General features: G+C 46.7%; 1 protein-coding gene across 2 annotated transcripts in view; it reads right to left on the minus strand.

The window, feature by feature from the left end:
- The window catches only part of ADAMTS12 (ADAM metallopeptidase with thrombospondin type 1 motif 12), a 639247-nt gene that overhangs the window by 138251 nt on the left and 475641 nt on the right, over window positions 1–25355 (minus strand). For both annotated transcript variants that reach the window (XR_012321927.1, XM_073681470.1), the window contains exon 13: window positions 24853–24986. Coding sequence is in view for 1 of the 2 variants with exons in the window: in XM_073681470.1 (XP_073537571.1) it covers window positions 24853–24986 (134 nt within the window). In the remaining variant the exon portion in view is untranslated. The remainder of the gene's footprint in view (window positions 1–24852; window positions 24987–25355) is intronic.

Here is a 25355-nt window from a genome sequence, read left to right on the forward strand (position 1 = left end):
AGAAGTCTCCTGCCGGTTCCGGAGGGTCCCCGCCAACGGACCCCATCACAGGTCGTTTCCCGCCGGTTGTCCGCCATTTGCAGCTTTTTCCCGCCATCCATGGAGTTTCCCGCCACTGGGAGACGACTCCCGCCATTTCCAAGGATTTCCCGCCTTGGGGGAGCGGACGCCATTATGGGCGTGCCAGAGGGTGGCAAGAGGTCACCTCCCATCGTGGGCCAGGTCGAAGAATGGCGCCAAAAGCGGAAACCGCGCCCACCAACAGAGACTGTGATGCTGGAAGTGTCCATCAGCGTAAGAGAACTGCCCCTGGAACTGACAATCACAAAGTTGCCCCGGGACCACCCTCAATGTGGGCGGAGACAGAACAAGAGAGCAAAGATGGGTGTCGCCTGGAGCAGTCTGGAGAGAGCGCACCCGGAGACAAGACGTCTGGAAGAGAGTCCAGAGAGAGCCTACCCGGAGATGGAGGGAGAGTCAGGCAGCACCGACCCAGTGGTCAGGAGCCTGTTGCAGGTCGCCACTCCAGAAGGCCTGCTGGAGATCCTAGCACAGCTCCCCCGAGACCGGGAGTGTGCACAGACCGCGCTGGAGGGCCTCACACGGAGGATGGCCCGGGTGCAGCGGGAGACGTTGGCGGAGTGGAGCCGAGAGATGGCCCAGCAGACCGAAACCCGTCAGCGGAGCACGCCACCTGAGACGAGGAGACAGACCGCCTCTGAGGATGGCGCAGGAGGAATGAAGGCAGGAGACGGCGCCGAGAAGGGAGCTGAACGGACGGAGGCAGGTAAAGGGGACGTCTCTACCCCGAGCCGAGAAACCGCGTACCTGCCCCAGCTCCCCGTCGCAGAGCCCGAAATTCCCCCTGCCGTGCCCGTCGCTGCATCGTCACCGCCGCCGACTAGGCCTCAACCGGAAACCGCGGCCGCGACCCCTGTGACGTCACACGCCTCGACCTCGAGCGCGACCAAACAGGAAATACCATCGGCCTGGTCGCAAGGCCTAGTACCTCCGGGCGCCGCAATACCAACAGCGCCCCCTACCTCTGCGGAGCCACCGGCCTGGCCGCAGGGCCGAGTAACCACGGGCGCCGCCGTTCTTACGGTGCCCTTTGCCTTTAGGGTGCCCCAAGCCTGGTCGCAAGGCCTGGTCGACCCGGGCGCCGCTACCATCAACGCGCCCTCAACATCTAGAGTGCCGCACCTGGGTGAAAATCTATTTGCCCAGCATACGTGCCCGGATGGGCAGCCCTTCATATGGCGCCAGGAGTACATTCAGCTGGAACTCCAGAGAGCAAGACCCCTAGACGAGCCCCTGATTCCGGTTCCGAAGCCCGCAAGGAGGACCTCGCCCCCGCTGGAGGAGGCACAGTTCGAGTGGGACCCCACTGGAGAAGACCTCATGGGGTTCACTCAGGAGACTCGGGCGGCCGCAGCAGAGCGTGCAGAGTGCTGCCGCCAGCAGCTCGAGGTCTTCGAGAGGGAGCGGAGAGAGAGGCGGGTCCGGGAACAGCAAGCGCAGATAAGGAGCGCGGAGCAGAAGAGCCGGACCAGGAGGAATCCCCGTGCAGCACATGGTCCCCCTTCCACCGGGACTGTGATAAAATTCAACATGCAGCACGGATGGGGCTTTATTAGAGACCATCAGACCCCCGGCGACGTCTTTGTAACCCGCAGAGACGTAGAGAGCCATCTGCCGGAGGGACACAGAGGTCGTGACCTGTATGTAGGGGACGAGGTCACCTTCACCCGGCACAAGTGTGCCAAAGGACCCTACGCCCTCCATGTGCATCGCCTGACGGAGGAGGAGCAAGAGGACCCGGACGGGTCTGAAGAATCTAAAGAAAGAGCAGGAGGACGCCGTCGTTGAAGTACGGTAGAGAGGGACTGTATAAAGTTACCCGTCAGGGTATAAGAACTGTTCTAGTTAAAATATAGTCCCCGTTGGGACCAGTCAATTGAACTGAAACCCGTGTGTCCCTATTCCCACTGACCGAGGACTGAGAGCGGTCATTCCTTTCCTAATACCTGGCCGAGGACTGAGAGCGGCCATATTCCCCTTGTATATAGTTGCGCTTCCTAAAGCGCCCCCTACCGGTTTTATAGGGAACTGTTTTATTCCAAGAGAGACTGTCGCACTTTACCCGGTCACAAGTTGCACCGTGACCGGAGGAACCAGAAACAAGAATGTTATTTATATGAAAAGTTTATTGCTGATATATATATATGATGTTTTATATGTTTTATATGTTTATGTTTAAAAAAAAAAAAAAAAAATTGTATGTTTTGGATGTTTATATTTTACAGCCCGAGGACGTGCTGTGATTTACCAGGGGGGAATGTAGCACCCTGAGGATTTGGCTGCTACAGGGGTATTGCACCTCAACCCAGAGGTGTGATATTCCACTCCCGGGTAAGGATGGAGTGTGGAACTGAGCTAGTAGGCTGCATGCACTACACACATCCCATTTCCGGGGAACAGACCGATGGTACTCCCACTAGAGAAATGTGCAGGTACGACAGTGTCTGTTCCTGGCTGAAGTGGGAGGGGGGTGGAACATCCCAGTAGTGTAGGGGCAGATAGGGGGAGCAGCCTGGGTAAAGCTAGGAGCTCATTGGGTGCTGGTCACCTGAGCTCACACATAGAGGGAGTATTTAAGGTGGGCACCATCTTAGATCAGGGTCAGTCTGTGAGACGTCAGTCAGCCAGTCAGACAGTCTGTCTGAGAGCCTGAGAAGCAGAGCAGAGGAGAAGAGAGAGAGACCCAGAGGCGCAGAGGGGACCCCAAGAGCCCATAAGAGAGCTAAAAGGGTGAAGGGTCGGCAACAGGGTACCGGATCCCAAGCTGGCAGAGGCTACAGCACACCTTAGCCAGGAACCGGAGGTCGTGGGCAGGATCTGCCACGATCACCCACTAAATCCACCCGGAAGGCAGACCAAGAATAGGGTCAGGGAGCCCAGAGGAGGCTTGACCAACAAGAGGCCCAAGGGAGCCGGACTTAGGTGGATCCCTGGTGGGAACGGCCAGAAGAAGGGAGAGACAGAAAGGAGCTCAGGACCACACTCCGGAGTTGCCTGGGAGTTGATCGAGTCCAGGACCTGGTGGACGCAGCACGGCTTGGGTGGTCACTGCTGTACACAGTGACCCGAGCAACACCAGTAAGTAAAACCCTGGAACTGCATTTTATGCCTCTGAGTCTCCTTGCTGCACCTTCACAACCACCATCCTCCACGGCTGACCCCCTGAGGCTATACCCCTCCCGTTGGGGGTTATACTACCTAAGCTGCACTCACATCATCAGCCTCAGTGGACCCTGCTGCAGCGGCGGCCGTATTGACCGCAAATCAACGGGTGGCGTAGTCGACACAAAGAACTCTAATAACATCTGTAGGACTGCCACACACTGAGCTTGACACCCTGGGCACGGACCGGGTCACAGCCACTCGGAGACTACAACCCCCATCTGATCCGGCTCCGGGTATCCCCCAAACAACACTGGCCCAGGGGGCGCGTCATGCATATACCCTAAGTATGGAGAGAAGAGTCAGAGAATGAGGAGAAGATCCGAGAACTAAGAGATAAATCTAGATTTGTAGATGATGTACTAAACAGTCAGACGGGGGCCTCATCTTCATCTTCAGAATGGAAGAATGATTTTCAGGAGAAGAAAAGGCGATGCTGCCATGAGTCCTGTGTCTGCCAGCAGTAAAGCATTTTTTGACATCACTTGTGTAGGGGCTTCTCATCCATGGAGGGGGCTCAGTCACAATATTGCCTAAGAACACAGCCATGAATAAAGATCTAACATCCTGTACGAGCAACTTCTCCAATGATCCAGGACAATGGAGTGATGATGCTTTTACCCCCCATGATGGAGACCAGGTAAAAGTGAGAACTAAGTGGCTCAGGGAACAAAACATTGACATTTTGGGTCCATAGCTGGAAACTTCCCAGATCCCAGTGTCATTGGGAATCTATGGTCAATTCTCAAAGAGCAACAAACAAACCCCAGAAATTGTGATAAACTCCAAGTAAGGATGAGACAAGAAGGGGCAACCATTCGTCAGGATCTGCCCGGGAAGCAGGGGCAGCACTGGGAATATTGAGGCTTTACAGAAATTTATTGTATTTGTCACTAAAAGTGTAAAAACTTATGAAATGCTTGTACGCAGTAACCATAAGAAAAAAAAATAAAAAAAAACACTGAAGCAGCAAAATGTGAAAAACCAAATTTGTGTAAGTTTGAAAACTTTTGGCCACAACTGTACTGTACAGTACATGGGGTAAAAGTCCATGATGGGGAGAAGAGTCTACTAGATGACTCTTTGTGGACTCCTCTCCACGTACCCATCTAATTTTTTAAGCCAGTTTCTACAACGCCGCACCTTTTGAACATAAGTTTCCTTTCTGCAATCAGCGGGCCTGTCTGGATTTCTGCTGTAGATTTACCTTGTGGAAATACTGCGGATTTACCACAGATCTCACCCACTGCATTGCCTCCACAGCATATCTTACAGGCTGTGTATGTCAAATCCTGAGAACATGTATTGTTGTAGCGTATTTTAATGTGTATTGTGACATACATTGCGACAGTGTTATGTTCTGCCCAAAAATAGGAAGAGTTAGAATAGCTGGCACTAGCCCAGAGTGGGAGGGGCTAAAGTGAAGGAACAGAGAAAGTTTCCTGTCAGGATTTTAGATAGGGCCCAGAGTCCAAGAGAAGCAGACCTAAGGTCTGAATAGTCAGCAGAGCCATGTGATGTGTGTGTCCCTGACGTGAGTGGAGACCAAAGCAGAGGATAGCGAGATCTGGATGTTACACGCACGCCTCTAGGTTCAGATAGGGGCGAGACAGATTACATGAATTCTTTGGAATCCTGGGGGAACTGTTACTCAGGAAGACCATAGACCATGTGCTGCACCTTCTCTCAGGCACACAGGGGTATTGACCCTCAGGCACAGACAAGTAGATTGTTTCACTTGCTGACCAGACACACTTGACAAGAGTCCTCATAAACAGCAGAACAGTATCATTTAATAAGAAGCCACACAGCCAGAGTAAGTTAAGTCTTATGAGCAACAGGCTCCAGTGACAAACAGTACTGTTCCCTTAGCGTCAGGGCAGTTCACAGTCTTCCCAGTAGTCCAGGACAGCACAGTTCTAATGCAAAGGCACATTAATGAACACAGCATTCTTTACAGCCCAGTGAGATGGAGGAGGGGGGGAAGGTTTGCTGAGGGAGATGATCCATGTGACACCATTTATTCCAGTTCTTATCTTTCTGCCTGACAATATTCTGCACTGCTAGCACAGGAACTCTACCTGACCTGTGCTTAGCTTCACTCCTGACTTGAATCCGTTTCACTTGCAGGGGCGCTTCTGTGAGATACAGAACACACATACCACCTTTCTCTTCGGCTCCAGCCAGACAGTAAACAATTTCCCCACAATCCCCCTTGGGCTCTGCTAAAACACTCCCCTTCTCCTGTAACTGTGTTAACCTCTCTAATTGCTGGATGCTTTTAAAGCACCAGTACTACTTCTGCATGTCACACTCTGCAACAGCACTAGTTCGGCATGTCACATGGAGTAGAGGAAGGAAAAGTGACAGAAGGACAGAGTGGTGCACTGAAAATGGGTTCTGGAACAAGACACCTAGCAGTACGGCCCCAATTTCGCCAGAGAGGTAACGGGCCAGAAAGGAACAGGAAATGTGAGACAAAGAGAAAGTGTCCGGGGCGGGAGTTCCAAGGTGTCAGCAAGCAAAGAAGATAAGTAACAGCCATAGTGGCAAACTTGATCCCCTAAGGGAGAGTATGACGCAGAACTGGGGGTTGAGGACAGGACTCTCACTTATTGGACTGTAGTACTGTGCTGGATTGTGGTGAAGACAAAGGAACTTAGGGATAGAATCAAGTACAGTGGTGGCCAAAAGTATTGGCACCCCTGCAATTCTGTCAGATAACACTCAGTTTCTTCCTGAAAATGATTGCAATCACAAATTCTTTGGTATTATTATCTTCATTTAATTTGACTTCAAAGAAAAAACACAAAAAGAATTGTCCTAAAGCCAAATTGGATACAATTCCACACCAAACCTAAAAAAAGGGGTGGACAAAAGTATTGGCACTGTTTGATGCATCATGTGATGCTTCTCTAATTCGTGTAATTAACAGCACCTGTAACTTACCTGTGGCACCTAACAGGTGTTGGCAATAACTAAATCACACTTGCAGCCAGTTAACATGGATTAAAGTTGACTCAACCTCTGTCCTGTGTCCTTGTGTGTACCACATTGAGCATGGAGAAAAGAAAGAAGACCAAAGAACTGTCTGAGGACTTGAGAAACCAAATTGTGAGGAAGCATGAGCAATCTCAAGGCTACAAGTCCATCTCCAAAGACCTGAATGTTCCTGTGTCTTCCGTGCGCAGTGTCATCAAGAAGTGTAAAGCCCATGGCATTGTGGCTAACCTCCCTAGATGTGGACGGAAAAGAAAAATTGACGAGAGATTTCAACGCAAGACTGTGCGGATGGTGGATAAAGAACCTCGACTAACATCCAAACAAGTTCAAGCTGCCCTGCAGTCCGACGGTACAACAGTGTCAACCCGTACTATCCGTCGGCGTCTGAATGAAAAGGGACTGTATGGTAGGATACCCAGGAAGACCCCACTTCTTACCCCGAGACATAAAAAAGCCAGGCTGGAGTTTGCCAAAACTTACCTGAGAAAGCCTAAAACGTTTTGGAAGAATGTTCTCTGGTCAGATGAGACAAAAGTAAAGCTTTTTGGCAAAAAGCATCAACATAGAGTGTACAGGAAAAAAAAGAGGCATTCAAAGAAAAGAACACGGTCCCTACAGTCAAACATGGCGGAGGTTCCCTGATGTTTTGGGGTTGCTTTGCTGCCTCTGGCACTGGACTGCTTGACCGTGTGCATGGCTTTATGAAGTCTGAAGACTACCAACAAAGTTTGCAGCATAATGTAGGGCCCAGTGTGAGAAAGCTGGGTCTCCCTCAGAGGTCATGGGTCTTCCAGCAGGACAATGACCCAAAACACACTTCTAAAAGCACTATAAAATGGTTTGAGAGAAAGCACTGGAGACTTCTAAGGTGGCCAGCAATGAGTCCAGACCTGAATCCCATAGAACACCTGTGGAGAGATCTCAAAATGGCAGTTTTGAGAAGGCACCCTTCAAATATCAGGGACCTGGAGGAGTTTGCCAAAGAAGAATGGTCTACAATTCCAGCAGAGCATTGTAAGAAACTCATTGATGGTTACCGGAAGCGGTTGTTCGCAGTTATTTTGGCTAAAGGTTGTGCAATCAAGTATTAGGCTGAGGGTGCCAATACTTTTGTCTGGCCCATTTTTGGAGTTTTGTGTGAAATGATCAATTATTTGATTTTTGCTTCATTCTCTTTTGTGTTTTTTCCTTGCAAGCAAATTAAATGAAGATAATAATACCAAAGAATTTATGATTGCAATCATTTTCAGGAAGAAACTGAGTATTATCTGACAGAATTGCAGGGGTGCCAATACTTTTGGCCACCACTGTAAGTATAGAAGAGGTAGAGAGACCATGTGTGAAGATGCTCCATGTTGTAGAGGAAACGATCGTGAAGTTACGCATCCGCTATCTATTGTACATAGTTCCCACCAAGTTAATGTTAATTAAAAAAACAGTTTATTTTTGAGTGGTGGTCTCCTTTATTGAACTGTTTAACATCTGGTCCTGGTCAGTTGAAGTCACCGGCATCATGCTGCTTGCAAGGGTGTAGTGCCCCTGCAGACACAGAGCACACACCCAGGACCCTGATCTTCAGGAAGACAGTTACCTCGCCCACGGTTACCGCCCTGCGCCACGTTACACACATATACCCATGTGCACAAATCGCATTCCTGCGGTATGGCCATTCTCCAGTATGGATGAATCTTTCCGACGTGGCCGTTGACCAGAGCTGATGAATGTATTTTCCATACATTTTTTCCGATATGGAGACGTGAGTCAATCATTAGTTCGACTTTCTGTGCTTAGTCAGTGATGGTGAGCCATGACGCTGCTTAGTTGGAAGGCGCTAATGAGTCTTGTCCTCCTTTACTGAATCTAATTCCTAACCAAATTACCAGACACTCAAGCAGAGATCATAAATGAAGCTCTACCCAGCGACCTGACACCTTTTATTTGCTAAAATGTTGTGAAATGTTCCCTGTTCTTCATGTCGTTGATGTAAATTCTTTCTCCTGTGTTTTCAGCCTCCATATTCCACATGTGAAGCAGATTATCACAAGGAACGGCAATCAGTTGGATTAGGGCTGTTATTGTGACACCATTCATTTCATGTGTCGCTAGGAAGCCGGTCACCACAGAAGAGGTAAAGAAAGTCTGGTAACATAGTCACTGACAGAGTAATAGGCCGCCATCAGTCCGTCTTAGGAATAATAGAGACATGAGAATGCGGGAAATGAAATAACTGTAAGAGAACTAGAATAATGGTGGACACAGTCACAGGGAACATCAAAAACGGTATCGACTCTACTATGGATATGCATCTTTTTGGACTTTTTTATTTTATTATTATTTAATGGCATTCGGTACGATCGCGAACCATGGCAACTTGATGGATGCATGATCTGTAGGAAGATCAATCTTCTGCAAGCCTAGATAGATCCACCAGGGTCTTCTCCGTCGTTATCTTGATAGTATCAAGCCATCAGGTTGCTGGTCTTCCTCTTCGCCTTGTTCCTTCTACTCTTCTGACCATGATGTCCTTCTCCAGTGATTGCTTTTGTATGATGTGTCTGAAGTAGGCAAATTGTAGCTTGGTGATCCTTGCTTCCAGTAACATGTCTGGCTTGATTTGTTCCAAAATTGATTTGTTTGTTCTTCTTGCCATCCATGGTATTGATAACATCCTTCTCCAGCACAACATTTCGAAGACGTCAAATTTTCTTCTGTCTTGTTTTCTTATCGTCCAGGTTTCGCATCTGTATGTTACTACAGAAAAGACCAAACTATAGTAATTATGCAATGTCAACCTCTCATACCCTCTCAACTCATTTAAATGCCCCCTGAAGTTGCAATTGTACGATGGATCTCTATCTAATGGTCAAGCACCACCGCATATATTCGGTGTGTGCCATGGACCTCACACGGATCTTATATACTAATTGCACCTGGTCCGTGGGTAAAAAAAAATAAAAATCACAGCATGTCTTAATCTGGTACGTTTTGCAGATCAGAAGAGGCAGCTCGGGCGCCCATCTGCAGTGCGGGCAAACACAGAGCTGTACATGAAGTCAGTTACATCTGTTATTTCATAGAATGTTAGAGTTTGAAGGGACCTCCAGGGTCATCGTGTCCAACCCCCTGCTCAATGCAGGATTCACTAAACCTTTGTATAAAAAGGGTTTATCATATCTTATTTATCCTAAAAATTATATCAATAAAAACTTCAGCTTAGGGCAAAAAAACAAGTCCTCCCACAGCTTCATCGATAGAAAAATAAAAAAACTACGGGTCTCTGAAAATAGCGACACAAATCACATTTTTTTCACAAATTTCAGAATTTTTGTAACCTCTAAAACAATGGTAAAAATGGATAAGTTCAGTATCGGCATAATCTGGCTGACCTAAAGGATCCTGTTGTCCGGTCATTTTTGCCACACAATGAACAGCGCAAAACCAAAACCCAAAGAACGATGGAAAAGGTTTTTTTATTGCATTTTCACTGCCCTTGGAATTTTTTACTCTTGTTTTCCAGTACTTAATGGTTAATATAAATGGTATTATTCTAAACTACCGCTTGTCCCGCAACAGGCTCTACCGTAGGGACGGGCTGCACCTCAATGGGGAGGGTGCAGCGGTGCTGAGGAAGAAGATGGCTAATAGGTTGGAGGAGTTTTTAAACTAGAGACGGGGGGGGGGAAACCAAGGAAATAGGTGGGATGTGAGGCAAGCAAGGGGGAAGGGGAGAAGTGAATATAATGAGGGTGGAGAGGGGGGTGGGGATAGTACAGTTAGATCGTTAGAGAAGAATAGGATGCTAAATAACCCCAAAGTTTTATATTGCATGCTGACCAACGCAAGAAGCCTGACCAATAAGGCGGATGAGCTGCGGGCGCTTTTATCGGAGGAGAGGTATGACATCGTAGGTATAACAGAGACTTGGCTAGACGATAGCTACGACTGGGCGGTAAATTTAACAGATTATAGTTTATTTAGAAGGGACCGGAAACAGGGGAAGGGCGGAGGAGTCTGCTTATATGTAAGGTCACGTCTAAAGCCCAGACTAAGGGAAGATATAGGAGAGGGAGAAGAGGGGGTCGAGTCCATGTGGGTAGAGATAGAGGGGGCAAAAAATAATAATAAAATATTACTGGGGGTCTGCTATAAGCCACCTAATATAACAGAGGAGAATGAGAAACTGCTATTAGGACAAATAGACAAAGTAGCAAAACATAACGAGGTGATTGTAATGGGGGACTTCAACTACTCGGATATTGACTGGGAAACAGAAACCTGTAGATTGCAGAAAGGAAAAAGGTTCTTGACAAATATCAAGGATAATTATCTCTCCCAACTAGTGCAGGAACCAACGAGAGGGAAGGCCGTGTTGGACTTAATATTGACTAATAGGTCTGATAGAATAACTGAGGTACAGATAGGGGGGCACCTAGGTAATAGCGATCATAATATTATCAATTTCAAAATGCCCTTCAGTAGGGTTATCAATAAGGGAACAACTAAAACATTAAACTTTAGGAGGGCGAAGTTTGATCAGCTGAAAGAAAACCTTCAACTTATAGACTGGGACAAAGTTCTTAATCAAGGAAATACGAATAGTAAATGGGAAACCTTCAAAAGAATTCTGAATACTCAGTGCGAGATGTATATACCGTATGGGAATAAAAGGGCCAGAAATAAGAGGAAACCAATATGGTTGAATAAGAACGTAAAAGGGGCGTTAAATAGCAAAAAAGAGGCATTCAAGAGATTAAAACAGGAAAACAGCAAGGAGGCACTAATGTGTTACAAGGAAAAAACGAGAACCTGTAAAAAACAAATAAAAATAGCAAAGGAGGAAACAGAGAGACGTATTGCTAGGGAAAGTAGATCAAATCCCAAACTGTTCTTTACGTATATAAATAGTAAAAGGATTAAATCGAATAATATTGGACCGATAAAAAGTGATGAAGGCAAAATCATAGAGAAAGATGAGGATAAAGCTAATCTATTAAATACATTTTTTTCGTCAACTTTCACAAAGGAAAAAGAACTAACAGGCGAAATGAGAAGTGACAAACTTAATCCTCCACTAAGTATGACAAATCTAACCCAAGCTGGGGTACAGAAACGCCTCAGTAACATTAAAATAAACAAATCACCAGGACCTGATGGCATACACCTGTAGCACCACGAGGACTCGGCTGCTACAGGGGTATTGCACCTCGAACCAGAGGTGCGGTATTCCACTCCCGGGTAAGGATGGAGTGTGGAACGGGGCTCAGTTAGCTGCATACACTACACTCACCCCATTTCCGGGGGACAGATCAACGGTACTCCCACCAGATAGATGTGCAGGTACGACAGCGTCTGTCCCTGGCTGGAGTGGGGAGGGGGGAGGAATATCCCAGTGGTGTAGGAGCAGACAGGGGAGGGACTCTGGGCATAGGTAGGAGCCCATTGGGTGCTGGTCACCTGGGCTCGGGTGTCAGAAGGGAGTATAAAAGGTGGGCACCATGATAGAACGAGGGAGAGGTGCAGAGGAGTGCAGTCTGAGAGAGTTCAGCCAGAGAGGGCTGACAGGGAGCTGTGGCTCAGTCCGGGCCCAGCTCCAGAGCCAGGCCTGAAGTGGAGGCCTGAAGCAGAGAGAGAGAGAGAAGTAAGAGGAAGAAGGAACATAAACACCAGGAAAGGCCCAGAGACGCAAGAAAAGAGGGAACCCTAAGATCCCACGGAATAACGGGTGAAGGGTTGGCAGAACAGGGTACCGGATCCCAAACTGGTGGAGGCCAATTATCCTTAGCCAGGAACCGGAGGTCGTGGTCAAGTCTTGGCGCGACCCCTCACCATATCCACCAGGAAGGCATACAGTATAGGGTCAGGGAAACCGGGAAAGGCTTCGCCACCAGAAGGCCCGAGGGAGCCGGACAAAGGTGGGTCCCTGGTGGGGACGGCCAGTAGGAAGGAAGAGAGGGGAGCCCTGGACCACGCTCTGGAATTGCCTGGGAGTTGGCCGAGTCCCTGACCTGGTGGACGCAGCATGACTCGGGCGGTCTTGACTGCGCACAAGGGACCTGATAAAGAACTGTGAGTAAAGCATTGAAAACTGCAGCTGTACGTCTCACTGATTCCTTGTCGCATTAGCACTATTAGGACGGGGACTACTATAACATCACTACCATCATCCCCTCTTCGCCTGCTGCCCTGGGGCCATACCCCTCCCGTTGGGGGTTATACTATCCACGCTGCACACCCGTACCACCGGCCTCAGCGGTCTGCCCTGCAGCGGCGGCTTCATAGCCGCAATCAACGGGTGGCGTAGTCGAACAATATAACATCTTATTCTAAGTTCTGCCACTTGGTTTGACACCCTGGGCACGGACCGGGTCACCGCCACGAGGACTACTACCCCTATCAGATCCGGCTCCGGGTATTCCCCGCATGCGCAACGCTGCACAACATGGCCCAGGGGGTGCGTCAACTTTGGCGTAGTCGGCAGGATCTCGTGCCCGCAACCACCGGGTACTGCGTGCCTGAAGAAAAGTTCACATGTACCTCAAAAAGAAGTCTCCCGCCAATTCCAGAGGATTCCCGCCATCCGTGGAGTTTTCCCGCCATCCGACGCCATCTTCTGCCTTCTTCCCGCCATCCGTGGAGTTTTCCCGCCATTGGACGCCATCTTGAGGATGCCGCGCGGGAAGAAGAGGGGCGTGGACTCCAAAAGCACGCGAGAACTGAAGCTCCGCCTCACGTCCGGACGTTGCGTAAGGTCCTGGAAGGAGCCCAGCAGACGCCGAAGTCACAGGAGCGCGACGGAAGGTCCTCAACCCTGACGATCCACTGCGGAGCCGCGGCCTACGGAAGAGGATCATCGCAAGGTAGGCCACGGTCCACTAGGGGGGAGGAGGATGTCGGATACAGAGGAGAGCTTCACTGCCACAGCCACCTGCCGGAGGGACACCGCGGACGTGATCTCTACCCGGGTGATGTGGTCACCTTCACCCGGCACAAGGGTGCCAAAGGACCATACGCCCTCCACGTTCACAGGCTCACGGAGGAGGAGCTACAGTACCACCAAGAAACAGAGTACATCGAGGGTCCGGACAGACCTGAAGACTACCCGGAAGAACAAGGAGGACACCATTATTAGAGAATGGTAAAGTGGAACTGTATATAGTTACCCGTCGGGGTACAAGGACTCTTGCTGATTGAAGTGTGGTCCCCGTTGGGACTAGTATGGAACTGTTAAAGAACTGTTACCTGTGTGCCCCTAATCCCTAACCAGGCTGAGGACTGTGAGCAGCCATTCCCCTATTCCCACTGGCCGAGGACTGAGAGCGGCCATACCCTTGTACATAGTTGCGCTTCTTAAAGCGCCCCCTGTTGGTTTTATAAGAACTGCCTTTCTACCTTGGAAGTAGTGTCTGTTGCACTTTACCTGGTCGCAAGTTGCACAGTGGCCGGAGCTCAAGGATATGTGTTGAAAATGTTTGTGTAAAAAAAAAAAAAAAAAAAATGTCTTATAATGGAAAGTTTAATATGCTGCTAAAATGATAATGCCAAAAGTTTTATATAGTGTTTTACAAAAGAGTTCCGGTGGCATTAGTAGAATGTTTTAAAAATGTTTTATGCCAGTAACGTTAAGAAGAACAGAGTACCTCCCATAAAGGGGATGAGTTCATAGTTAATGTCTTATATGCGAGTGCACTTTAAAAATATTTGTATGTTTAAAATGTTTTTATTCTATTCCAGCCCGAGGACGTGCTGTGATTTACCAGGGGGGAATGTAGCACCCCGAGGACTCGGCTGCTACAGGGGTATTGCACCTCGAACCAGAGGTGCGGTATTCCACTCCCGGGTAAGGATGGAGTGTGGAACGGGGCTCAGTTAGCTGCATACACTACACTCACCCCATTTCCGGGGGACAGATCAACGGTACTCCCACCAGATAGATGTGCAGGTACGACAGCGTCTGTCCCTGGCTGGAGTGGAGAGGGGGGAGGAATATCCCAGTGGTGTAGGAGCAGACAGGGGAGGGACTCTGGGCATAGGTAGGAGCCCATTGGGTGCTGGTCACCTGGGCTCGGGTGTCAGAAGGGAGTATAAAAGGTGGGCACCATGATAGAACGAGGGAGAGGTGCAGAGGAGTGCAGTCTGAGAGAGTTCAGCCAGAGAGGGCTGACAGGGAGCTGTGGCTCAGTCCGGGCCCAGCTCCAGAGCCAGGCCTGAAGTGGAGGCCTGAAGCAGAGAGAGAGAGAGAAGTAAGAGGAAGAAGGAACATAAACACCAGGAAAGGCCCAGAGACGCAAGAAAAGAGGGAACCCTAAGATCCCACGGAATAACGGATGAAGGGTTGGCAGAACAGGGTACCGGATCCCAAACTGGTGGAGCCCAATTATCCTTAGCCAGGAACCGGAGGTCGTGGTCAAGTCTTGGCGCGACCCCTCACCATATCCACCAGGAAGGCATACCGTATAGGGTCAGGGAAACCGGGAAAGGCTTCGCCACCAGAAGGCCCGAGGGAGCCGGACAAAGGTGGGTCCCTGGTGGGGACGGCCAGTAGGAAGGAAGAGAGGGGAGCCCTGGACCACGCTCTGGAATTGCCTGGGAGTTGGCCGAGTCCCTGACCTGGTGGACGCAGCATGACTCGGGCGGTCTTGACTGCGCACAAGGGACCTGATAAAGAACTGTGAGTAAAGCATTGAAAACTGCAGCTGTACGTCTCACTGATTCCTTGTCGCATTAGCACTATTAGGACGGGGACTACTATAACATCACTACCATCATCCCCTCTTCGCCTGCTGCCCTGGGGCCATACCCCTCCCGTTGGGGGTTATACTATCCACGCTGCACACCCGTACCACCGGCCTCAGCGGTCTGCCCTGCAGCGGCGGCTTCATAGCCGCAATCAACGGGTGGCGTAGTCGAACAATATAACATCTTATTCTAAGTTCTGCCACTTGGTTTGACACCCTGGGCACGGACCGGGTCACCGCCACGAGGACTACTACCCCTATCAGATCCGGCTCCGGGTATTCCCCGCATGCGCAACGCTGCACAACATGGCCCAGGGGGTGCGTCACACCCACAGGTACTAAGGGAACTAAGTAATGTGATAGACAGACCGTTATATCTTATATTTAAGGACTCTGTTGAGACTGGGTCTGTACCACTTGATTGGCGACAGGCGAATGTAGTGCCAATATTCAAAAAGGGAGCAAAAAGTAACACCGGAAACTATCGGCCGGTGAGTCTGACGTCCGTTGTGGGCACAATTTTTGAAGGCTTTATTAATGAGGCAATTACGGAGCATCTTGACGCTAATAATCTATTAACCCCGAACCAACATCGATTCATGAGGAATCGCTCCTGCCAAACAAACCTGATTGACTTCTACGAGGAGGTTAGCTCTCGAGTAGATCAGGGGGAACCAGTGGATGTCGTGTATCTCGACTTCTCAAAAGCGTTCGATAGCGTGCCACATAATAGGTTGGTATACAAAATGAGAATGATGGGGCTGGGGGAAAATGTCTGCAAGTGGGTAGCTAACTGGCTAAAGCATAGAAGGCAGAGGGTGGTTATAAATGGAATATACTCAGATTGGGTAAGCGTCACTAGTGGGGTACCACAGGGGTCTGTACTAGGCCCAATGTTATTTAATATCTTTATTAACGACATAGTCAACGGGATAAATAGTAAAATATCAATATTTGCAGATGACACAAAGTTATGTAAAACAATTAATACAAAAGAGGATAGTGCAGACCTACAGAGGGATTTGGATAAGCTGGGTAGGTGGAGCATTAAATGGCAAATGAGGTTTAACGAGGAGAAATGTAAGGTCATACATATGGGAAGGAAAAATGGAAGTCACCAGTACTCACTGAATGGGAAATCACTGGGGAATTCAGAGATGGAGAAGGACTTGGGCATCTTGATTGATAGCAAACTAAATTGGAGTGCCCAAAGTCAGGCAGCTGCTGTAAGGGCAAACAGGGTAATGGGATGTATCAGAAGAGGTATAGCTGCAAAGGATGAGAACATTGTTCTTCCACTGTACAAAGCACTGGTCAGACCACACTTGGAATACTGTGCTCAGTTATGGGCCCCAATATATAGAAAGGATATAAATGAGCTTGAAAAGGTACAAAGGAGGGCAACAAAATTAATAAAGGGAATGGAGGGACTGCAATACCCAGAGAGGTTGGCAAAACTAGGACTATTCAGCCTGGAAAAGAGAAGGTTGAGGGGGGACATAATAAATGTGTACAAATATGTTAGGGGACAGTATAGAGACCTTGCCCGGGATTTGTTCAAAAGGAGGGATATTACGGTAACAAGAGGGCACTCACTAAGACTGGAAGAGAAAAGGTTTCAGCACCAGCATAGGAAGGGGTTCTTTACGGTAAGAGCAGTGAGAATATGGAATTCACTGAGTGAGGAGACGGTAATGTCGGATTCACTACACCAGTTCAAGCGGGGACTGGATGCTTTTCTAGATACCAGGCAGATTTCAGCGTATACTTAAAAATAGAATAAAATAGTAGGTTGATACAGGGATTTATTCTGACTGCTGGTTTCAGAGTCGGGAGGGAATTTTTCCTCAGGTGAAGATTGGCTAAATCATTTTGGGTTTTTGCCTCCTCTGGATCAACTTTAGCAATTACAGAACTAACAGGTCGAACTTGATGGACGCAAGTCTTTATTCGGCTTTACTAACTATGTAACTATGTAACTATGTAAAAACAAGCCCTCGTACAATTAAGTGGATGGAAAGGTACAAAAGTTATGGGTCTACAAATGAGGTGGAGGAGAAGATGAAAACACAAAAACTAAAAATTTAAGGGATTAAATTAATAAGAAATGTTACCCCATTGGACACAGGTCTCCTGTCCTTATGGGCGCTCGGCTGGAATTAGAGTTTTATTTTGAAACTGGGATGGAAATACAGAACATATCACATACAGAGAAGATGCAGAAGTCGCTGGTCACGTGTGATATAATAGGAGGGAAACCAGTAGCAAACTGCGCTCGGTTTGCAGTTAATGATAGAGATGGAAATCGCCATTTAGGTTGGAGTTTTCTGCAACCGCTAAACGTTACTTTAATTGGTAAATTTGCTTTAAACCTTAGCGCATTTACAAACGGCACCGTCATTAAGGGATTAACCTTGTCCTTGCTTCCATTTGCAGATATATACCAATTATTTCATCCCGCGGGCTCTCATACGCTGCAGCCGTGTCTCGTCTCAGTGCTGCAAAATTTCATAATAGTTGAGGTCTGACTGCACAACACCACGACATATGATGTAATCTGTGCCTAGTGTAGGGCACATAATGGTCACAGGATCCGGGGGTAGTTATAGGGGTGCAGAAGTAGACGACACTGGGGGACCTTCCATATTATAAATAAGTCATGGTATATGGGGGGCGCTGTGACTAATTTTACACTAGGGCTAAAGTTACACCGAAAACAGATCTCTCAGCTATATAGCAAACTTACTCTCCATGCTACACAGACTTGCTTTAAAGATTTAATTAAATACCTTGTAGAAATCCCTTATATGCCCTGATTCTGCCTATTTTTTCTGTTTTGTGCTGCGTCGCTCCATTGCAGAAATATTCACATTTATTACTTTCAGAGCGCACTATGTGAAATCTCTGCTTTGAAGTCCAACTGGGCGTTGCTTCTGAGTCTTCTCTGGGGTTGTGCACTTTAACCCCTCCCTCCTAGATGCTGCTAATCACAGTTCGGCAGCTGATCTAGCAATTGATCAGTCTCAGATACTGCTGAGCAGCTATTGGCTGCATAAGGGAGGGGTAAAAGTGCTATGTGACTGCAGACTTGTGAATCCTTGCACTGCATGTTGTGAGGATTCTCCGGAGCCAGTGCTGTGAGTGGGCGGTCATGTACGATTTGCATACTTCTGGCCACATTCCGACTAGATGTGTCCGGCCTCGCTCTATACACTTGTATTGAGCGTGACTGCGCCAACTAGTCTGCTTGTGGCCGCATATGTGCAAATTGCATACTTGCGAATATGTGCCCGTTGTTCCCAATGCCAGCTCCGGACAATCATCACAACATGCAGTTCGAGGATTCACAAGTCTGCAGTCACATAGAGTGACTGCAGACTTGTAGCCTAAGACCGGACAACCCCTTTAATGTCATCCTTTGGAAGCCTTTATTTAATAATTGTCAAGAGAATTTTTTAGTGTGTACGCATGGCGGCCCCCTCTCCATCCATTAATCATATATATACATGGCGGCCCCCTCTCCATCCATTCATCATATATATACATGTCGGCCCCCTCTCCATCCGTTTCCCATATATATACATGGTGGCTCCCTCTCCATCCGTTCCCCATAAATATATACATGGCGGCCCCCTCTCCATCAGTTCCCCACATATATAAATGGCGGCCCCCTCTCCATCCATTTCCCAAATATATACATGGCGGCCCCCTCTCCATCAGTTCCCCACATATATAAATGGCGGCCCCCTCTCCATCCGTTCATCATATGTATATATGGCAGCCCCCTCTCCATCCATTCATCATATATATACGTGACGACCCCCTCTCCATCCATTCCCCATATATATGCATGGCGGCCCCCTCTCCATCCATTCATCATACATATACATGGCGGCCCCCTCTCCATCCATTCATCATATATATACATGTCGGCCCCCTCTCCATCCGTTTCCCATATATATACATGGTGGCTCCCTCTCCATCCGTTCCCCATAAATATATACATGGCGGCCCCCTCTCCATCAGTTCCCCACATATATAAATGGCGGCCCCCTCTCCATCCATTTCCCAAATATATACATGGCGGCCCCCTCTCCATCAGTTCCCCACATATATAAATGGCGGCCCCCTCTCCATCCGTTCATCATATGTATATATGGCAGCCCCCTCTCCATCCATTCATCATATATATACGTGACGACCCCCTCTCCATCCATTCCCCATATATATGCATGGCGGCCCCCTCTCCATCCATTCATCATACATATACATGGCGGCCCCCTCTCCATCCGTTTATCACATATATACATGGCGACCCCCTCTCCATCCGTTCCCCACACATACATGGCGACCCCATCTCCATCCGTTCATCACATATATACATGGCGGCCCCCTCTCCATCCGTTCCCCATATATATACATGGCGGCCCCCTCTCCATCCGTTTCCCAAATATATACATGGCGGCCCCCTCTCCATCAGATCCCCACATATATAAATGGCGGCCCCCTCTCCATCCGTTCATCATATGTATACATGGCAGCCCCCTCTCCATCCATTCATCATATATATACGTGACAACCCCCTCTCCATTCATTCCCCATATATATACATGGCGGCCCCCTCTCCATCCATTCATCATACATATACATGGCAGCACCCTCTCCAGCCGTTTATCACATATATACATGGCGACCCCCTCTCCATCCGTTCCCCACACATACATGGCGGCCCCCTCTCCATCCGTTCATCACATATATATATGGCGGCCCCCTCTCAATCCCTTCCCCACATACAGTGGGGAAAATAAGTATTTGATACACTAAACATTTTGCAAGTTTTCCCACCTACAAAGAGTGGAGAGGTCTGTAATTTTTATCGTAGTTACACTTCACCTGTGAGAGACAGAATCTAAAAATAAAAAAACAGAAAATCACATTGTATGAGTTTTACATAATTAATTTGCATTTTATTGCATGAAATAAGTATTTGATCACCTACCAACCAGCAAGAATTCTGTCTCTCACAGACATGTTAGTTTTTCTTTAAGAAGCCCTCCTACTCTGCACTCATTACCTGTATTAATTGCACCTGTTTGAACTCATTACCTGTATAAAAGACACCTGTCCACACACTCAATTAATCACACTCCAACCTCTCCACCATGGCCAAAACCAGAGAGCTGTCTAAGGACACCAGGGATAAAATTGTAGCCCTGCACAAGACGGGGTACAGGACAATACAGGACAATAGGCAAGCAGCTTGGTGAGAAGACAACTGTTGGCACAATTCTTAGAAAATGGAAGAAACACAAGATGACTGTCAATCTTCCTCGGTCTGGGGCTGCATACAAGATATCGCCTCATGGGGTAAGAATGATTCTGAGAAAGGTCAGGAATCAGTGAAGTAGTACATGGCAGGACCTGGTCAATGACCTGAAGAGAGCTGGGACCACAGTCTCAAACATTACCGTTAGTAACACATTACGCAGTCATGGAATAAAATCCTGCAGTGCACACAAAGTCCCCCAGCTCACACCACCACATGTCCAGGCCCATTTGAAGTTCGCCAATGACCATCTGGATGATCCAGAGGAGGCATGGGAGAAGGTCATGTGGTCAGATGAGACCAAAATAGAACTTGCTGGTATCAACTCCACTCGTTTGGAGGCAGAGGAAGGATGAGTACAACCCTTAGAACACCGTCCCAACCGTGAAGTATGGTGGGGGAAACATCATACTTTGGGGGCGTGCTTTTCTGCAAAGGGAACAGGACGACTGCACCATATTGAAGGGAGGATGGATGGGGTCATGTATCACGAGATTTTGGCCAACAACCTCCTTCCCTCAGTAAGAGCATTGAAGATGACTCCTGGCTAGGTTTTCCAGCATGACAATTACCCGAATCACACAGCCAGGGCAACTAAGGAGTGGCTCCGTAAGAAGCATTTCAAGGTCTTGAAATGGCATAGCCAGTCTACATACCTGAACCCAATAGAAAATCTTTGGAGGGAGCTGAAATTCAATGTTGCCCAGCGACAGCCCCGAAACCTGAAAGATCTGGAGAAGATCTGTGTGTAGGAGTGGGCCAAAATCCCTGCTGCAGTGTGTGCAAACCTGGTCAAGAACTATAGGAAACGTCTGACCTCTGTAATTGCAAACAAGGGTTTCTGTACCAAATATTAAGTTCTGTTTTTCTATTGTATCAAATACTTATTTCATGCAATAAAATGTAAACTAATTATGTAAAAATCATACAATGAGATTTTCTGGATTTTTTTTTAGATTCTGTCTCTCACAGGTGAAGTGACCTACGATAAAAATGACAGACCTCTTCATTCTTTGTAGGTGGGAAAACTTGCAATATCGTCAGTGTATCAAATACTTATTTTCCCCACTGTATGTATATGTGTATGTATATATATATATATACATATATATATATACACATGGCGGCCCCCTCTCCATCCGTTGCTCACAAATACATGGTGGCATCCTCCCCTGGTGGTCCCCTGTGGATCCCACCGGCTTTGTGTTGATTCGGCTCCAAAAAGGTGGTCACTGATTGCAAGGCTCGTCAAGAATAATTAATAACTGCCTTAAAAAGCTAAAATAAACCCGTACCCACAGAGCGCGACTTATAAATATTCTAATAAATCTCCGCTGATTAGAAGTAAATGAACACGGAGGGTCTCACGTGAGGAGGGTCGGCGTTAATATACACAGAAGATTATAAACCGCCTATTGACGGACGCCGCAGACAGATGTGCATTTCATCTGCCTGATTAAGCTCTCCTGTGACTTATTATCCGGAGCCGGAGACGTTGGGATGAGATGCCGAGTACATAAGTCAATTACAAGCCTTGGACTAAACACAAGGAAAAACACTGCACAGAAACAGCATTAACATAATATATATGTACGTGTCAGATTAATAAACAGCCATGAAAATCAGTTGCGCAGCCTCCTCGTTCCTCAGTGCCAGATGTGGCGGCACGGCACAAGAACTTACCCATTGCTTCAATTTTTGCAATTTTACCAGATTTTTTTTAATGCAAATACTAATTAGCGAAATGTTTTCAATGTTAGATATATGTATCAGAGGATCAATCATGGAAAGCTAACAAAAATATATTCCCTAAAAACAATATTTATGAGATAGCTTATTTTGCGGACTATAAGACGCACCAGATCATAAGACGCACCCCAAACGGCAATTTTTTTTTTTTAATGTGTCAAATGGGGGTCCGTCCTATAGTCCGAATTTATCTTATCGGGGGGGCGGTGGCGGTGGAACCTCCAGCGGCCATTTTCCTGAAGCCCACCGACGGGAGAGCAACATGTAGAGTGGGGACTCAGCTCCTGCCTGCACCGCCGACATTTTCATGAAGCCCACCACCGGGAATCCCCCTCTTCCTAGCCCAGGGCCCGCAGCATCGCCCCACTTCCTGCAGCCGTGACCCTGCCTCCTGTGACCCCGCTCCACCGGTAAGCTACATTCAGACTATAAGACGCACCCTCATTTTCCTCTCAAATTTTGAGGGAAAAAAGTCTTATAGTCCGCAAAATACTGTATTTTAAAAACACCCATTCCAAAAAGCAAACCAACAAAGACAAAAAGGAAAAATCAATATATTATTCAACCTATAATGTGAATTGGCAGCAGTGGTATCTATCCCACAGTGAGGAATAATTCCTCTAAATATAGTAATAATAAGGTTATTGTGTAGGTAAATAGATCTGTAAAGGACATATTGATATTCATGCTATGGCAACTCCATCTTGTCTGCCTGCTTCAAAATCATGTTATTATACTCTTTGCATAACATACATTCTTTCCTTCTTTCCTCTTGATTCACATGCAACTTTCCCGCACTAACCTTTTCTCTCAGGAACATTCTATGAGACACCCCGCTCCTGTTATCTAGCTATTCTGAGCCGGGATGTGTAACCTTGTAACTTTCCATCGTACACCGAACTAACGATAATATGACCATATGTGTATTTCCGTAATAATTGTACTAACATTGGTTCAAGCTCGTAGTATGGCTGTAGGTGATTGGATATTAATAAACTCAAAACAATATAAAACGCTAAGTAGAAATAAACGGGGTTGGAGATTCTTTGAATCCCCCCATACAGAGCTTTGCCTCCGTCTGGTTTTCTATTGCATTGCTCAATCAACCAGGTAAAATAATTTGACAATCACTTGGTCAACCGTGAAGGGTCATTGCTGCCCTCCCTCAACAGCTCTACCCTTTATCGAAAGTAAGGATATAAGCGTCAGGGCTAAACCTGCTAACACAGTAATACAAGTAAATAAGCCCTAAAGATGCTTAATAAATAACACATCAACAGCAGGTGAAAAATCAGCTCAACTAGGAGGAGATCAGGTCAAAAATAGAATATACACAAGTCCAGGGATAACAGTACAAAATACCTATAATCCTGAATTATCCTTAAGCTTTTCTCCTGCCTAGACCACGGAGGTTGGCACACTAAAGGATAATAACACAAAATGGCACCCCTGCTAAACAGTGGCTATCACTATTACACCCTAAAAAAGGGGGGAGGAATGTAAGGTATCTTTAAACCTTCTTCGTCCCAACCTGGCCTCTCCAAGATGCATCCATGTCTCTCTGATAATCAATGGAGCATCAATGGAGCAGATTAGAATCATTCCAGTCAGTGCTGGTACCCTTAGGCTAGAATCATATAGAATTCCAATCTGTGTCTCTTTGGATGCCATGCTATCCATCTACTTTCCTGAATGATGTCTCTCATTCTCCTTGTAAAGTCTTTCTCCAATCTCTGTTTCAACACTGACTGCTAAAAAAACACTAGTCCCTTCTGCTACTCTGGGCTCAGCCCCCTGAATGGCAGAATTGCTCTCACCCCCCACCCCCCCCAAATCTAAGTGTGCATTAGTGGAGGTATCTTTCTCAGGTTGACCACATATCCTGGGTCTACATGTGAGACTCCCTGTGGTGAAGGCTCCACTGGATCTTCTTTCAACACTTACACAATGTGCCTATAAGATTTTTGAACAATGGTTAGAGGCTCCCAAGATACTAATGAGATTAGTGGAATGCTGGACACTTTACAAGTTAAATTAGTGTACATAAACTGACTAGCAAGCAGAACATTAATAAAACATAGCCAGCAATCTCTAATAAAACACAATAAGGTATTTCTCTTGGCTTAACTAATCTAATCGTCTAGTTTATTAAGATTGCATCAAAGAGCTATTTACTTGAATGGACTTTAGCAGCAATAACAGATATGGCCTCTGGACAAGAGCAGTATTGTTTCTGGGAGAAAAAAAAATCACCAAATTTATTTAAAGATACATCCCTCTTATAAAGTTTGGTGCCAAATATGGAGCAAGTTCTGATGAGACGTAAAAAAAAAATAATAATAATAATTGCATTCTATGCAACAGGTAAACATGTTATTTTGGAGTGAAACATATAAATGTAACTGCTGTGAAGCAAATTTCTGAGCTACAGTTCACACCTCAGACATGATGTTGGCCCTTATAAACATAATGGAATTATAAATATTAATTAAAAACATAAAATCAGAAAATAACAACAGAATATAAAAGCAGATTTACTTAATAATTAATAAAACAAATAAATATATAAAAATCATTCCCTTTAAGATTTTCTTTTTTAATCCTCCATTATGGACTTCCTCTAACGCTCCTGGTTAAAGTGTATAAATGTAAATCTAAATTTTATTAATATAATTAATATAATTTTTTTTAATGCAAAAGATTATAAATGATTCTACATTTCCATTCTACATGGCCGCTCGGCGCCACCACATCATCCAGCATTAAATACTGAAGTAAGTGAAACATACCAAATACCTTACACATGCCATTAATGCAGACGTCTCGGCTGTCATTCCCCTCGAAACACGGAGTCCCATCGATGACTGCGTCAAGGAGCTTGTTCACATAATTTGCTTCTGCATTTCGGCAATGAAGTTCACAGGGATTAGCTGTGGGGAGAATCAGGACAGTATAGGCAAGTGATCGCAGCCGTCCGTCTGTGTCCACATATTTTGTAATAGCAGTATCAATACTCCACATCAGTGGTCCCTATAGAGAATTTTGAGGGTCATCAATACTTAACCAAAGGCAAAAAATAAAATAAATGGCATAAAATAACAAAAGATCTATTAATTACTAGATAAATTTCAGGTTGCTGTGGTGCTGTTGCTCCAGTGCTCCTCACCACTTATTTTCTTTGTAATGGTCATATATCATCTACCATTATGATCATTGCATCCAATTATTATATGAGTGGTAAGGCTGGGGTGGATGGCATGAGTAGTAGTAGCATGATTAGACTGCACGGATCTACAAAT

Source organism: Phyllobates terribilis, unplaced genomic scaffold (assembly GCF_046119375.1).
Source record: "Phyllobates terribilis strain yellow unplaced genomic scaffold, ASM4611937v1 Scaffold_1__5_contigs__length_1240528914, whole genome shotgun sequence".
NCBI lineage: Eukaryota > Metazoa > Chordata > Amphibia > Anura > Dendrobatidae > Phyllobates > Phyllobates terribilis.